Raw genomic sequence first — 15,603 nt, 5'->3', positions numbered from 1 at the left:
GAGGGATGCATAAATCACAGTTTCATTAAACGGCTTTGGTCTCCGAATGCTAACTCCTCCCCCAATTCCCACCCAAAGGGATATCCGTCTTCTTCTCTTTCTTCTGCATCTATCTGTCATTCCTCAAAAGCAGCCACCCATCCTCCCTCATCGTTCCATCTACCTTTCTTCTTCTTTTCCAACCCCTCTCGCTCTCAGTCTTTCCACCATTCTCTCATCTTCTCTTCCCCTGTCTCCATGAGCAGCCATCAACCATCCACTCAGTCTGAATGCAGGATAGCTGTGGCACAGTGAGGTCAAAGGTCAAAACAACAAGAAGAAAAACAAATGTGATAGCCAGTGTCAAGTTTAAAGAGAATGGAAAAGAAGGAAGGAGAAACAACTCTTTATTGAAATAAATAGGAAAGAGACGCATTACTCGTTGTCTCTGTTTAGGCGAGACAACAGAAACCATAACATCAAAATTCCCATGAATCATGTGAGGTTGGTTTTCTTAAAAACAAACATTTTTCTACAGGCTACAAATGATACAGACACAACATCCTCTCCAACATATAAAAATACTATGACAAAAACGAATGCATAATAAGATTATTATAATATATATTACAATCTGTTAGGTTGTTACTGTATGTAGATGTGCTACAGTTATAACAATAATGATAACAATAAAAGCTACATTAGTTCAATTCTGGACCTTTATGGACATTTTGAATCAAAGGCTAAAATTCAACCATGTTAAAACTAATATAATTTTTAGTTTCACATCCATATAAATAACATGACATCATATATAAAAGCTACATTGTCTGTGTGGCATTCCTATGGTGCGTTCACTGTTTCTGGACAAATTGGAGAGGGAGTGTTTGATTCCAAAAAGCAGGCTGCATCGCTGGATAATGAAGCTCATTACAACGGGATGATTTCTTGTTGTTGGAAACATCTTCCAATGACAAACACACACACAGGTTTTTGTACTTCTACACATGTAAGGATCCTCCTTCACAGAATAACACCTTCTGTAAGCCCTTAACCTTAACTCTCCACACGCCTATCGTTTCCAGTCAACATGATATCAGGACAGATTCCACATGTCATGTATATAATTTTTCAGGTGTCATTTTGCTTCACTAAATGACACGAGGAAGAGCCAAGGTTAAGGTCAGGGTACGGTTGTCAATCATGGTGTGAACTGATGCGCGAAAAGCAAAAAATGCATAGTGATAACACATTAAATTACTTGGCACGGTATTTCATGACACCAGGCTGTTCCAGCTGGCTGGGTATCATTTTAAAGTTTTAAATACTTTTGCCAGTATAGGAGTATTCCACCTAAACAAAGATACACCATTTCTGAAAACAAATGTAATTGCTAATTTTTCAGCCCATGCATTAAAAATCACACACGGATTTTAAATCACAACCAAGTAGTTTGTCTCCCGTTCCAGACCCCTATTCATTTCCTTCTTGTTCTGTGCAACATGCTGCTAAAAAAAATTTGGTTTGAATTGTCCAGTTTGTTATAGTGAAGATCAAATGTAAAAATTACGTTATTGCTACAAGGAAAAGTAGAGGAAATTTCAGCAAAAATGGGAAATATTTGCTTGAGGAATTGATATGTTTCTTTGTCATCTATGAGCGGGCTATTATGACGTTAGAAAGCAACACTTTGGGCTGTGGTGAATTCTGAAAGCCTTACTAAGCTGAGAATTTTAGGCAAATGATAATTCATCATTATTATTATTAAAAATAATTGTTATAGTAGTAGGTGCAATGCATCGTAGACTTAGAATGGTCTAACTGCTTTAGCAGAAAAATAATCAACAACAATTACTTTCAAGTTTCACTGTCATGGATTATGTGATGGAAACATGGTAAAATTATCAAAAAATTTTATTTTGTAAATTAATAGCCTAGCGTTAGGAAGTTTGGTCAAATTAAGCATAAATTTAACAGCAAAGTATTCTTTAATGCGGAGTTTCACAACTCTGAGATTTAATCCCCAGCTCTAACCTCAGCCCCGCTTAACCCTAAATAAAGTCTTAACCTTCAAAAAGCCCTTTAATTTAGCAATGTGCAATGTCCTCACTTTAAAGAGATTTGAAGAGGTCCTCACAAATGAGAAGAACAAGAACACACACACACACGCATACTGCTAGTCTAAACTGTGAAAATGTGTCTGGTAAGCAGCAAAGTGAGTACATCACACACTAACTAATGTCTCTGTCACCTTTTACCTCTAGGCTGTGTTCATGTCAAGAAAAGGAACAAGATGACCTTTGACATCATTGTAGATTTGAGATTTAAGATGATAGTTTCTTACAGGACTGCTTTCAAACAGTAGGTGGTGCTGATCATTAACATGGGAACTTCGGATTATTTTATTTACCACTTTAAACACCAATGAGTTTGCTGCCATCTTTGCCATCTGCATTACCAACGGGACACGTGTATCAACAGAAATGTTTGTTACTTTTTGGTGTGTTTGTGCACACACACACCATATATATCTATATATATATATGTATATATATAGATATATATGTATATATATATCTATATATATGTTCTTTGTTCTTGAATTCAACATAGAAACTTGTGATTAATCTGACTTTTTGTGAAATGTAATTTTGTGAAATGAGAATGTTAGTATTGTGCAGTATTTCAAAAATTTTCCTTGACAAGATAAATCTGAAGACCCATATATGATTGATTTATTATAATAGAAAGAGAAGCACTATAGAGTTATATACCCAAAGCACAAATACAAGTCTGTTTTATTAAGATTAGTGTTATTAAGTATTTATTTTTTTTAAAAAAGCTTTTGCTATAAAGTGTCTAGTGATCCTGTCAATCACTTATTATATGTTATATTATTCAGATCGTTGAAGTTTGATAGTTTTATAAATTTGGATTGCAACTTTAGGACAGTTAAGTGCCAGACTGAAGTGAAAAATGTGCACAGCTCATACATATAAATTAAATAACTGCACTTGACCATAAAAAGGTCAAATTTGTGCTTATTTTCCTAAATTGAGATATGACAGAAGATTGAGCTTTACTGAAGAAGTAACTGAGCATTCTTTAAGCCATAGGTTTCTGAGTTTATGCTTATTTCATAAAATTTGATGGCAGGTTGAGAATTTCAGTAGCGGTGTATAAAGTTGTGATATTGTAAGAAAATTAAATCTGGTTTGGTAGATGTTTTGCATTGCTGAAAAAACAGAGTAATTCTCGCATCAATTTTGAACGTCAAAGCTTCTTTATTGTAAGTGAGTCCCGAAATAATTAGTGCCTTTACTTCCTCCAATAAGTCACTGTTTGCTGTTGCAATTTTTGGGGGTAACAAAGAGAAGGCATACAGAGGCTTCTCACCACACAAGTATGACTAATGAGCTGGAGTTTGGTAGTTAGAGAAGGTTCTCCTACAGCAGGTGAAGAAGAGGAAGTTGATGATGATGAGGTCGACTCGTTGATTTCATGTCTCGAAAGGGAAGAACTCTCTTATGTTACAAAACTGTGTCTGAGCACAAAACACCAAAAAATGTCTGTTTTTCAGTGAGACAAATCCTACAGTGTGTGTACCTGTTTAGCTTGGTGTGTGTCTGCTGTGTTTGAAACTATGTGTCTGGATGTGTGCGTGTGTGCACCACTGGTACTACACACACTCCTTGCAGCCACATTCCACAGGTTTCTCCACGTCCTGCGTAAACGAGGTGCCGTCGTCGCATTCGAAGGTGAGCCGCCGGCGTCGCACCCTCAGAGGAGCGCAGCAGGAGGCGACGGTGATGTCCAGCTTTGCTGTCGCTTGGCAGCGACCTTGACACTCAACCCAGGAAAAAGGTTTTGACGTCTGGCAGAGGACGGTGCCGCGCTGCAGCCGGTGGTAATCCCTGACTGGCTCGCCTCGACAGGGGGACTCTGTGGGTGGTAGCACAGGCAGATGGATAAAAGAGGGTCCAACTGTGTTTCCATAAAGTAAAGATGAAAAATATTTGACCTTTTGCGTGATCAAACTTTTAAATTTGAACTTTTTCTTAAAGTGTGAGACACAAATAAAAACTGAAAAATGCAAAAAACTGAAGAGTGGCCAAACTAACAATTAACAGAAATCATTAAAATCATAAAAAATAAAGCCTTGCTTATAGTATAACTTTCTCTGCCATAAAAAATGTGCTGACTCAGCTTTTTGATGCCCTGGATTATTGATAAAATGATGCATTTTGCATTCAGAATTGTTGCAGAATAATGGACTGAATTTCAAAAATGCACAGAAAGTTAATTAGACAAATTCAAATAGCTTTGACAGACTTGCAGGCAATATTTAGTGACGCCAAGCGCTGTTAAATAAAAATGATGATGTTTTTAGTGTTTCATAGTGTTTAACTCATCCATCCTTGATTAAAAAAAAGTCTGACTGCACAGAAGTCTACAGGAAAATGACTCATCCATTCCTTGATTTGTAGCCTAAACACAGTTTATGGTCTCAGATGGTAGTTTGACGTGTTAGTGATTACACTATGTTTTTCATTTTGTAAAGTACAATTCACAAAATGAGCCAAGAGTAACAATGGTAGAGAAATAGGTTATGCTTTGAACTGGGTCCACCTTGTAAGGGACATGTTGCTACCTGTCAGCATGCAGCATCCCTCAGTTTCTTTCTCCCCCAACTCTCTTGTCAGGTCCAGTTTCTAATGACCACAGTCTCTTGAGTTCTTTCCTAAAATAAGCTCTATAAAAAATATGTTCTATTGCAGATTTTTAGACTTTTAATTTGAAAGCTGGGAAATGTTATTTGTGAATCAGTATAATTGTCTTTAATTCTCATTTGAATACTTTATTATAAAGACTTTCTAATTTCTGTTGTGACATCCAAAATCTTTTTAACTATTTATTTTTCTCCATTATTTTTAACAGAGCAGCCGAGCAGACAGGCAAGCAAAGCGAGAGAGCAGGGGAAACAACATGCAGCAAAGGACCTGGGATAGTTCAGCATATGGGTGAATGCTCAGCCTGGTGAGCTATACCGGCCTTTTTATTTTGGAAGCACTTTGAGACTATGGCTGTCACATGAAATATATATAATGATAACTAAAAACTTAACTTTTAAAATATCAAGTAGAGTATAGTTTAATACCCATGTAATCATGATACAAGTTCTAAAGGCTGGCATTATTTTCTGCAATACATAAACCTCTCAGCACTCTCTAGCAATTTCAAATACCGACTGCTCATCCTGACTCACCTATATCACAGCTCTCTCCAGTGTACCCCTGCTCACAGATGCACCTTTCTCCATCCTCTGTCTTCTGACACTGGCCATGCAGACACTTCAGACCCCAGCATGAGCCCGCGGGCTCCTTCTGGAGGTTACACAGTGCACCGTAATATCCCTCCTCACAGTCGCAGCGGTATGTTTCTGCATCCAGCACCACGCACACACCCTTTACACACCTGGAATTAAAAGAAGCAGATGAGGAGAAGAATCAGTATTTAAGGATTTATAAATGCAAAAAACATTTTGAGTAATGAATGATGACATTTGGAAGCACACGTCCTGTACTAAGCACGTAACATGCCACGATAAGCACTGCTCACTTGCTGCCTTCACAGGGGTTGGCACCAGCCGCTAGAGTGACAACATCCACTCTAGTAAGACCTCCTGTTACTGGCTGGTCACAGTGTTGTCCTGTCCAACCTTGCTGGCAGTGGCACTGAGGGCCCTGTGAGAGAGAAGACATCTGTGCTTTACTCGTTTTCTACAAAAAGAAAAAACTGTGTACAAAGTTTGAAAACAAACCCCAGTTCTTTAATATACTATGTTCAGTTCAATTCAATTTTATTCATACAAAATCACATCAGAACCACAGTTGCCTCAAGGCCCTTTATATTGTAAGGTAGAGACCCTACAATAGCGCAGAGAAAACTCCAACGATCAAACAACCTCCTACAAACAAGGACTTGGCAACCGTGGGAAGGAAAAACTCCCTTCACAGTTCAGGGAGGGGCAGCCATCTGCAGCAACTCATTGGGGATAATGGGAGGAAGACAGGACAAATAAAAAACTGTGTATATAACTTAATGTATATTACCTCAGTAATAGCTTGAATACACCCAGAAGCACTGAGCTAACATTCATGCATTCAGGAAAACAGGACATTAAAAAAAGTGATCTGGAAACTAGAGCTAAATTAAATCATAATCACACTGTGACACTTTGACAACATCTTTATTAATTACACATTTGTCTCCTAATTTATGTAAAAATATGCTTTAATTTAACATCCATTATTATGTTTGTAAGAGGTTTCACTGCTGACAGTGTGTTGCTACCTGTGGACCGTTGGGTTGGCAGATCCCATGCAGGCAGTAGAGTTTGCGACAGGCTTTACAGCCCGGCACCACCCCCAGCTTCATGTGGCTGCGGGTGAAGTCCTGCAGCTCGTGGTTGATATAAAGGTTCCTGATGCAGCCGTGGAAGCTTGATGTGTTGAGGGTCTGAGAGGAGAGACCCAGAGAGGCTGGCATCACTTCCTCAGGCATACCTGGACAGACAGAAAATCAATTGCTTATGTCAGAATATTCCACAAAACTGTGGCGCATGAATACAAAAGTTCATGTCTGAACTGAGGTATGAAGCCCTGCTCCTACCTCCCACATACAGACGGGCCTCCCCTGTTGCTGAACGACTTTCTCCCTGACTGTCCAGTGTTGTTGGCTCTCCTCCATCCACTGACAGGTTCACCATCCGATTAAAGGTCACCAACTCTAGCGTGTGGAAATGCCCATCGTTGACAGTCTCTGTGCTATTATGGAGGAGGTAACAACATTGCATTATGTTTTAGGCACTATGTAAAAACCTAACTGAGCGGAAGGACAGTGGAGCAGCTACGTCTTTTTGTCTTCTTCTGGCAGGTTCTCAGTGACTGTGTCCACTTTGATTTTTGCTGATATTATTCAAATGAATAACAACTTGTCTTTCTTTCTCTTTTAGATACTAATGATCAGTCTGCAACCTTTAATGCAGGAAGCTGGTGAACTAATGGACAGTGCCCTAAACTAAGCATTTGCCTTGTGGAAGTGGGGCCTGTCCCTGCTTTCACTGGCTGAGTAATTTCAAGACTTTTCCATTTGGATGTTCAAAAAGAGGAAAAGAGTTGTGTAATAATTTGTGCATATTAACCAAATCCAAAATCCACCCCTAAACCTTCCCTTAGATATTTTGTCTATCCCTAGATAGGTGACCTGGTGACTGTTAAGAGCTTTAAACTCAGAGATGATTACTAGAAAAAAAAATGTCAACAACAATTTTAACAGTTACTGGGGAAAAGGCAACATGTGAGTGTAAGAAGGCCATAAGAAGAAACTTTAGTGTCCTTTGATGTTTACCGAACAAATGACAGATTTAAAGCTGGGCATATTCCCGGTACACTGATGATGGCTAACATGCCAGTCAGTTTATAATGGCCAAGAAAGGTTGCTATCATGCAGTTGTCTTGTGTAATTGTATGTACAATTGTATGTACACCATATACAAAACTATCCAATCCAGTCCATCTTTATTTATAAAGCACTTTAAAATACCCAGCACAGGACCAAAGTGCTGTACAGTAAATAAGTTAAGAACAACAGAATAAAACAAAACAGTAGTCAATAAAACACATAATACATAGAAATTAAAACAGCCCTATTTTTTTAAAAAAAACAAGATAAAACAGCATAGAATCAACTAAAACAACTAAAATAAAACTAAAACTGAAAACCAACATCTCACAAGGAGTCAAAGGCCAGGGTAAAGAGGTGGGTTTTCAGGAGTGACTTAAAAACATGCAGAGAAGAGGCCTGTCTTATCTCTAAACGCAGATCGTTCCACAGTTTTGGAGCTGCTACAGCAAAAGCACGATCTCCTCCAAGTTTACGCTCAGTCCTGGTTACAGCTGATCAGCTGACCTGAGGGAGCGGGTGGGTGTATAAGGCTGTAGCAGCTCAGAGAGATAAGATGGGGCTAGGCATGGAGAGCTTTAAAAGCAAATAAAAGAATTTTAAAATGATTCCTTAAAGAAATGGGCAGCCAGTGAAGTGAAGCTAAAATAGGGGAGATGTGCTCAAACTTTCGAGTGCCAGTTAAAAGACGACCTGTAGATGAGTGATGTATGAAGCACTGATCCCTATATAAAGTGCATTACAGTATTCCAGCTGAGTGCTAACAAAGGGGTGGATAACTGTCTCAAAGTGCTTAAAACTATCATGAACTAAAAGAGGCTGCATGTTTAAAACTTCATGCTTGGTGTTTTCAGCACAGCTTACGACCATGTCGTGTTATACAGAAGCATTCCAACCATCATTGCTTCTATCCAAATCATGCAGTTTAACTCAAGCGCTGTTAGACACTATCCCTATATCATTTTCTTTGTCTCTAATTTTAGTCACTTGTTACATTTTTTTCCGGTTTTGTCATCGCTCTTCTCTTCTCAAGTCTTTATCTGTTCATCTCTTTTTCACATCTTGGTCCCAAAGCCCTCTCGTCTGCAGCTGCACATCACACAGATATCCCCAAAGCATGTGTGTGCGGGTGTGCGAGAGGCTGCCAGCTGGCCGTGCCTCCTTCTTAACACTGAACCATGCAAACATTTAAGCACTTGATACCTGATCAAGTGGACTCTCAACTATAAAGTGTCCTCTGGCTGAATCTGTGATTAAATCAGAAAACCCACAGCGCTGATGTCATGTGTCCACATTCCCAAATAAAGCAGGACTGTCTCTGAGCAACGACACAGACCTAACGAGCGCTGAGCGTGGTTGCTGAGCTACAGTGAGCTGAGAGGCTGATGAGGGCCTGACAGGAGTCCAGTGGATTATTCAGCTCAACAAACTCTCAGCTTTTGAACTTCTGATGATGAGAAGACATTAATCAACATGCAGCAGCTGGCTGGAATCAGATGGTTGAGTGTAATGTTAAACATATTGAGCTGGTCAAATTCAGTTGGAAATCATGACCCTCACATGGTACAACTTCAATGCTTAGTCTAAATGTAGTGCACATTTACTTCCTGTCTTTAGGAGAAATGAAGTATTTGATTGTTTATTTTACTGCATTACAACGACTGAAACCCACATTATTTGACCTCTAAATTTAACAAATGTCTAGTTCTATTCTTCCTCCTTCTTACCAAGAGTGAGTCTTTTATATTTTTCATAACCATACCATGGTTATTCTTAGTTGTGCTTGATTGAATGCTTGATTTTCAGTAAAGTGTTATATCATTAGTGCAGGCTATGGTGTATCTTCACCACAGCATGAACCCAAGCTTGTACGTTCCCAGAAAATCAGAAGGACGACCCATCAGCCTGATAATAGTCTTCTTTGTCAAAATACACCGCAGAAACAGGGTATTTATTTCTGATTTCCTCTGCCTCATTGTTGGTCTCCCTGTGTCACCAGATTTAATAAAACGCAGCTGGCTTTTAGCCTGTTGGATCAACTGGATATCTTCAAGGATACATTATTTGTAGTATAAAATTCTCTCTTTATGATTCATTTGAGAGTGTTTCTGTGGTTCAGCTACAAATGAGAGACTAATACAAAAGGGGGATTTTGTTAAAATAGACAGATATTTTAGAACACTGAGTCAAACTGTTCAACACAGTGTGGAGAATTCATAGTTATGATATGAAAAACCTTTAGGTAATGTGTTGCCAAGTTAACCAGCGTGCACCAGCCTGTGCAGTCACCTAATATCTTTTTGTACCTCAAGATGTGGCAGTGAGTCACTGTAAATTCCAGTCTTAACTTAGTCCAATATGAGAGGAAGTAGCTGTGCTTAGTAAACTGACTTTTCTATAGGCAGTCTATGATTCTGACCTCTTCTCACTCATGCTGAAGGAGTCAGTGAATTAAACTGCGACAACAAACAAAAGACCAGCTGAAGCTTTTGGCAGGGCACTGTTGAAGAACAGGATGGAGACAAAAGCCTGCCAGCAAAGCACCTCTTTTCCCAATGCCCACCCCCTAGCCAGCTGCGTCAGGCAACACCAAGGCCTGCAGGCACGGTCTGTCCAACAAGTTGAAATCAAGTAGCATCTAGAAGATCATTATTCAGGTTGTTCACTGGATTATTTATATGCTGTAGCAAAGTTCAGCAATGGTAAATGCAAACACTGGTTACTCTATTGACCGTGCACCCATAGAAATGACAGACAGCCAAGTTAAAAAAACAAAAATGGCATCGCTTAAGATCCAGAACTGCTACTGAGCGCTAAATGAGGTATACTGCATATTGCAGCTTTAGAATAATGTGAAACTGTCTTTCAGTATGCCAGTTATACAGACATTTAATCTAATTTCAAGTTATACCCCTGATTACTACGGACATACTACAATATACTACTGATTTTGTTTCTGGAAATATTTTTGCAGTTGTGAGAGGAAGCACTCTGAGATCAACTTCTGACACTGACAGAATATTTTACCCTGATTTTCTAAATGTTTCCCTAATATGTCTATTTAAGCATATACATGATTTGATCCCTGCATCCACAGACGTGCTAGTCATGAGAATCAGAAGGACCACCCATCAGCCATGGATGATGGGTGGTCCTTCTGACCACTGTGTGTGTGTGTTTACCTGTAGATAGCAGTGGCAGGTTGGTTCCCTGGGTCATATGTGACCCTGACATGACCCTGATGGAGCTCCACAGCGATTGGCTCATTGTCCCCGTTATAGAGCAAGATACCATTTTCCTCTGCTGTTGACACCTGATGCACAGACATGCACAAAAACACACCAATAAAGGTCTCTGTGTGTTTGTGTGCCTGAACTTGCTGCTGCTGAAATTGATTTCTGACACTCTTCAGTGTCTGTCACCTAACACGTGCTCTCGCTAGGTGTGGACTTGTGAGCATGTTCTCACCTGTAGTGTGATGTTGGTTTGAGGCCAGTTTTTGACATCTTGAAGCTGAACATAAGAATCTCTGTCAACAAAGTTGACACTGACCAGCTTCTCACAGTTCTGACCCTCAAAGCCTGGCAGGCACTGACACACTGCAGTCCCCAGCTTTTCCTCACAGAGGGCACCGTTCTGACACTGAGCAAGCTGGCAAGGCAGCGGGGCAGGAAGGGCCACCTCACAAAACTCACCACTGAGGAGGAAAAAGAGGTCATAATAAAGGATATCAGACATGAAATACAAAGAAATGCAATGATCCCACTTCCTACCATGATAATCAAACCAGGGAAACTCATAGTACCCAGTTTCTTAGATTTGTATCTGCACAGTTCATTGTTTTTTAAGGTTGCCAGCACCTGTATCCCTGCGGACAAACACAACTGTAGCCGTCCAGATGGTCGACACACTGGGCTCCATTCTGACATCGATGATCCACACACTCATTATAATCAATACCGCAGTCTGGCCCCACCCAGCCTGGGATGCATACACACCTGGAACACAAACACACACAAATATGCATAAATACTAACTAAGAAATGGTGTAGGATTTGGTAAAGTCAATTGAGACATTAGAAAAAAATTATCTTTGTATATGTTTATCTGCATGTGTCCGTAATTTCTCTCTCATCTGGGATCCCAAACTTAGCCAAGTTGAGTAATTGTGTGTGTGTGTGTGTGTGTGTGTGTGCATTTTCACCTGGGGCCATTTGGAGTGCTGACGCAGGTGGATTGATGCTGACAGGGGTTTCTACCTGGAGAGCAAACGCCTTCCTCTTCTTCACACAACAGACCTAAAACAAGGGTTATAGGAAGCACTTTGTACACAAATCCTCAATATGTTACTGTGATGGATCAGCTATGCAGCATTTTTCCAGGTGAACAGTTTGTAAAATGTAATAAATATTCAGATGCTGGTTTTGTACCTGTGTAGTTTGGAGGGCACAAGCAGGTGTAGTTGCCAACTCCGTCGACACAGGTGGCGCCATTCTCACAACCATGGTCCTCACAATCGTCCACGTTCACCTCGCAAAAAGTTCCATGGAAACCAAAAGCACATGCGCAGCTTAAAAAAGAACAAAAGAAGAAACCTGACTATGAAGACGAAACATTTAGACAAAGTCAAATATTTCCATGTGCTAAATGCATTAACATGCTAATATCAAACGTTTATTAGCATGGTATATATTTTAGCATGCTAATGTTCGAATCTTAGCATAATAGAAGGCTTGGTGTACATTATTAGAGTAGTCCTCAGAAAATCCATGTGTCTTTCACTTTATTTAATTACTCTTCTCAAATATTAAAAATTATTCGTATAGAATTCATAAGCAGAATGCTGTGAAATCATCTAAGAGTGAAAAACTAAAGGAAATTAGTGTATTTGGACACATTATTGAAAGTGAAAAATAAAAATGAAATGTTGACTTTATTTTTTCTAGAGGAAGGTTTTAATAATAATAATAATAATAATAATAACAACAACAACAATAATAATAATAATAATAATAGTGCAAGTAAAAGCAGGTAAGCATCTTGAGTAGAATGTTAATATAATAGCTACTTTCAGTTTGTTAATATGCTAACAAATAATAATCTTATTTATCAAAGAAACATCCATGTGAAAAAGAAAGTTTTCACAGTCCATCCTTACTTCTTCCCTAGGAATTAAGAGGGTAAGTACTGCTGCAGCCAGGTACTGGTAACCAAATGCACTCAAATCAAACTGTGCAAAAAATAAAATTTAAATTTCATTTATTTCACTTCACTTTTTTTTCTTTTGTTTTAAGAACGCTGGTTTATGAGACTTTGCCCAGGTGGGCTTCATTCTGCAACATGATGCCACATCTATCCACCAGACCAAATCTGTTGGTGGGGTTGGTGAAGATGTTTTTTCTGCTACTTTCACCAAAGTTTTGTTACCTGAATCCTCTGGTCTGCTCATCACTCAGGCAGGTTCCTCCATTGGTGCAGGGATTACTGACGCAGGCATCAACTGGAGTCTCACAGTGTTTGCCCTAAACACCACACACATGCAAACTGAATAGACAGCATATTTTTGACGAGCATAGACAAATATATCAGGCCAAGCTGAGTAACCGGATGGGATTATCAGAGACAGATGTGATCTCAAAACAATCACAGACTACACACGAACACATAAAATATTGGATCAGTGGCTTTAAACATCAGATCTAGCTCTGTAAATATATTACTGTGGGACTGTCAGAGCTCATATTTTGATGATAAAGCTTAAGAAAACAATACAACTCAAACTCAAACTGCACAAGCTTACACTCACACATAGTTGCATACCGTGAAGCCAGACTTGCAGACACAGGTGTACTGTTGTGTGTGGTGGACTTTGCAGATGCCTTGGTTCTGGCAGGGGGAAGACACACACGGACTACATTTGGCCTGAACGGATGACTCCACCGGACCTGATTTTACACAAACATACACAGGTCGGGTTTCAGCTGTGAAATCTATAAAATTCATTTTAGCACACATGTGAGACACATATGACAAGTACACAAATGTATCAATCACAGGCAATCCTAAATTTAGAAACAAAACATTCATGGTTTTATTTTTCTTTAATTTACATATATAATTACTTCTGTGTGCAATTTTTATTGGTTCCTGTGTGGGTTTTGTCCAGTTACTCCCACAGTCCAGTAAATGGATACATTTATTTATAATGAATTATTTTTGCTGTTAGATGAATCAGTCAGAATGAAAAACATGTATTTCTTTTTAAAGAAAAACATATATTATGTTGTGTCTGTTTTTTTTATATTTAAACTGCTGTCCTTTGGCAAAAGCCTGAGGAACATTTGTATTCTGGTGTGTTGGTTGACATGACTCTGGTTTGAGATCACAGGCCAGAGTAGTCTGAAAAATGCCTGCAGCTGATTTATAGCAAGTTTTTAAGGAATTTGTTGATCATGTCAGTCACAAAGAGACTGAGCAAACAATACACATATGAGAGATACAGGGTTGGGTTGGACTGACTACATGATCATTGTGGAACGCTGCAAAAGTTCAGAAAAACTTGCAGAACAGGTTTGTGTTATGTGAAACCTGTTGGGATTATGAGGCTGTGACACAGTGGCTCATTGGGTTCAAAATAGACCCACTAACAGCCGTGACAGACGCATTAATAACCACTGTTTATTAATATAATACAAAAAAGAAAAAAGCCTATCTACTTTATTATTTTGGATACTCCTACTGTTGTGTGCCAGCATGACAAGTGACAAATTATTAAACCGTTGCTTGTTTGCACTCTTTACAGAAGTGACATTTCCTACTATGTGCAAGACTCGTAAGAAGTGAAATGAAAAATTGTTCCTGTGCTATGACAAGAGAAGCTCCATCCTGTTTGCAAAAGGCTTCACAGAAGGTGTGAGAAATAATTAATTAGAGTGAACTGCCACAATAAATTTTATAGTGCAATAGTATTTTAGAAATACATCATTTAAAGTGTTAATGCACACAAAGTCTGATAGGAAGCCACTGAAGGAAAATTCACACTATGTTCACACCAGAACGAGAGTGCGATAAAACCTCTGGGCTTGATGATGTTGGGGCCTCTTTTCTTTTCGCCGGTGCCATGTTTAAATTAAACTTTAACTCCGTGCACTCTTGTTTACAACAGTTGCTGTTCCTCTTAGTAACTTTGTTGCTTTATTTCACAACTTTAAGTCAGCGTTTTTGCTTTTTTTTTTTGATAAGCAGAAAAAGGCTAGAGAAAAACAGGGGAAATCTGAATCCCTAACCTCTATCCACTGCTTTACAAGTCATTCAAAAGTCAAATGTTGATTAACAAATAAAGCCATCTGAGTGATATTACCAGCTGATGATGATTAAATGCACCTTCTTAACAAATTCTTGTTTTAATATTTGTATTATTATGTTTCTGCTCTAAAAGATAAACAACAAACAGTGAAGGCAAGACAAATGCAAACAAATTAAATACTCCAAGAAAGGAGATTAAATTAAAAACAAAGAGAGTATAAAATTGCAAAGAGAGATAGGTAAAACCTCTAGAAACAGATTAAATAGACATTAAAAGGCCATCGAAGGCATAGAAGGGATTTAAAAATGATGTATGCTGTCAAATTTCAATGAGATGATTATTTCACCAGGGGCGACTTCAAGATTTTTTGATGTGAACAAGTTAGGGATGCCCCATGGGAAATCCAACAATTCTATCACAAATACACTAAGCAATGAGAATTGGCTTAACATTTTTTCAGACTCTTGTGTATTCCCTTTCCCCTAATACTGATGGTATTATAGCTGAATAAAGGGGGAAACATTGTTTTACATTCTCTACTTATATAAAAGTAACAACACCACAGTATAAAAATCCTTATGGCCACCCGGTGCCCCCTATGTACACACGCCCCTGTTTTTCAAACTCTATTCTAAAACCCAGTAATCTTTTAGGACCAACGTAGAATTGTAAATAATCATCAGTGCCTAGGTAAAGGTTATTAAGCCTGCACGTGAGGCTTGCTGCAAAAGTGATTAAATCACCATGGATCACTAGGTAAAAATACCAAGCTTCAGTATGGACCAGTTACAGCTTCTACAAAGACAGTTTGCTCGTACAGTTAATTGTTTTATGACATTAATATACTCTTAAAA

The 15,603-nt window shown here is 38.8% G+C and overlaps 1 protein-coding gene across 1 annotated transcript in view; it reads right to left on the bottom strand.

Moving 5' to 3' along the window:
• Window positions 1-369: 369 nt before the first annotated feature.
• Window positions 370-15,603, bottom strand: part of slit1b (slit homolog 1b (Drosophila)) — a 71,638-nt gene continuing 56,404 nt past the window's right edge. The window contains exons 27-38 of the mRNA XM_003454102.3: window positions 13,264-13,388; window positions 12,871-12,965; window positions 11,874-12,013; window positions 11,648-11,741; window positions 11,304-11,441; window positions 10,912-11,140; window positions 10,626-10,756; window positions 6,652-6,806; window positions 6,334-6,545; window positions 5,599-5,723; window positions 5,246-5,454; window positions 370-3,921 (exon numbers count right to left, since the gene is read on the bottom strand). Coding sequence (XP_003454150.1) covers window positions 3,659-3,921; window positions 5,246-5,454; window positions 5,599-5,723; window positions 6,334-6,545; window positions 6,652-6,806; window positions 10,626-10,756; window positions 10,912-11,140; window positions 11,304-11,441; window positions 11,648-11,741; window positions 11,874-12,013; window positions 12,871-12,965; window positions 13,264-13,388 — 1,916 coding nt within the window. The 3' untranslated portion in view covers window positions 370-3,658. The remainder of the gene's footprint in view (window positions 3,922-5,245; window positions 5,455-5,598; window positions 5,724-6,333; window positions 6,546-6,651; window positions 6,807-10,625; window positions 10,757-10,911; window positions 11,141-11,303; window positions 11,442-11,647; window positions 11,742-11,873; window positions 12,014-12,870; window positions 12,966-13,263; window positions 13,389-15,603) is intronic.

This window comes from Oreochromis niloticus, linkage group LG6 (assembly GCF_001858045.2).
Source record: "Oreochromis niloticus isolate F11D_XX linkage group LG6, O_niloticus_UMD_NMBU, whole genome shotgun sequence".
NCBI classification, from domain to species: Eukaryota; Metazoa; Chordata; class Actinopteri; order Cichliformes; family Cichlidae; genus Oreochromis; species Oreochromis niloticus.
Note: the sequence above shows the minus strand (reverse complement) of the source record. Positions and strands in the feature narration are given on the sequence as shown.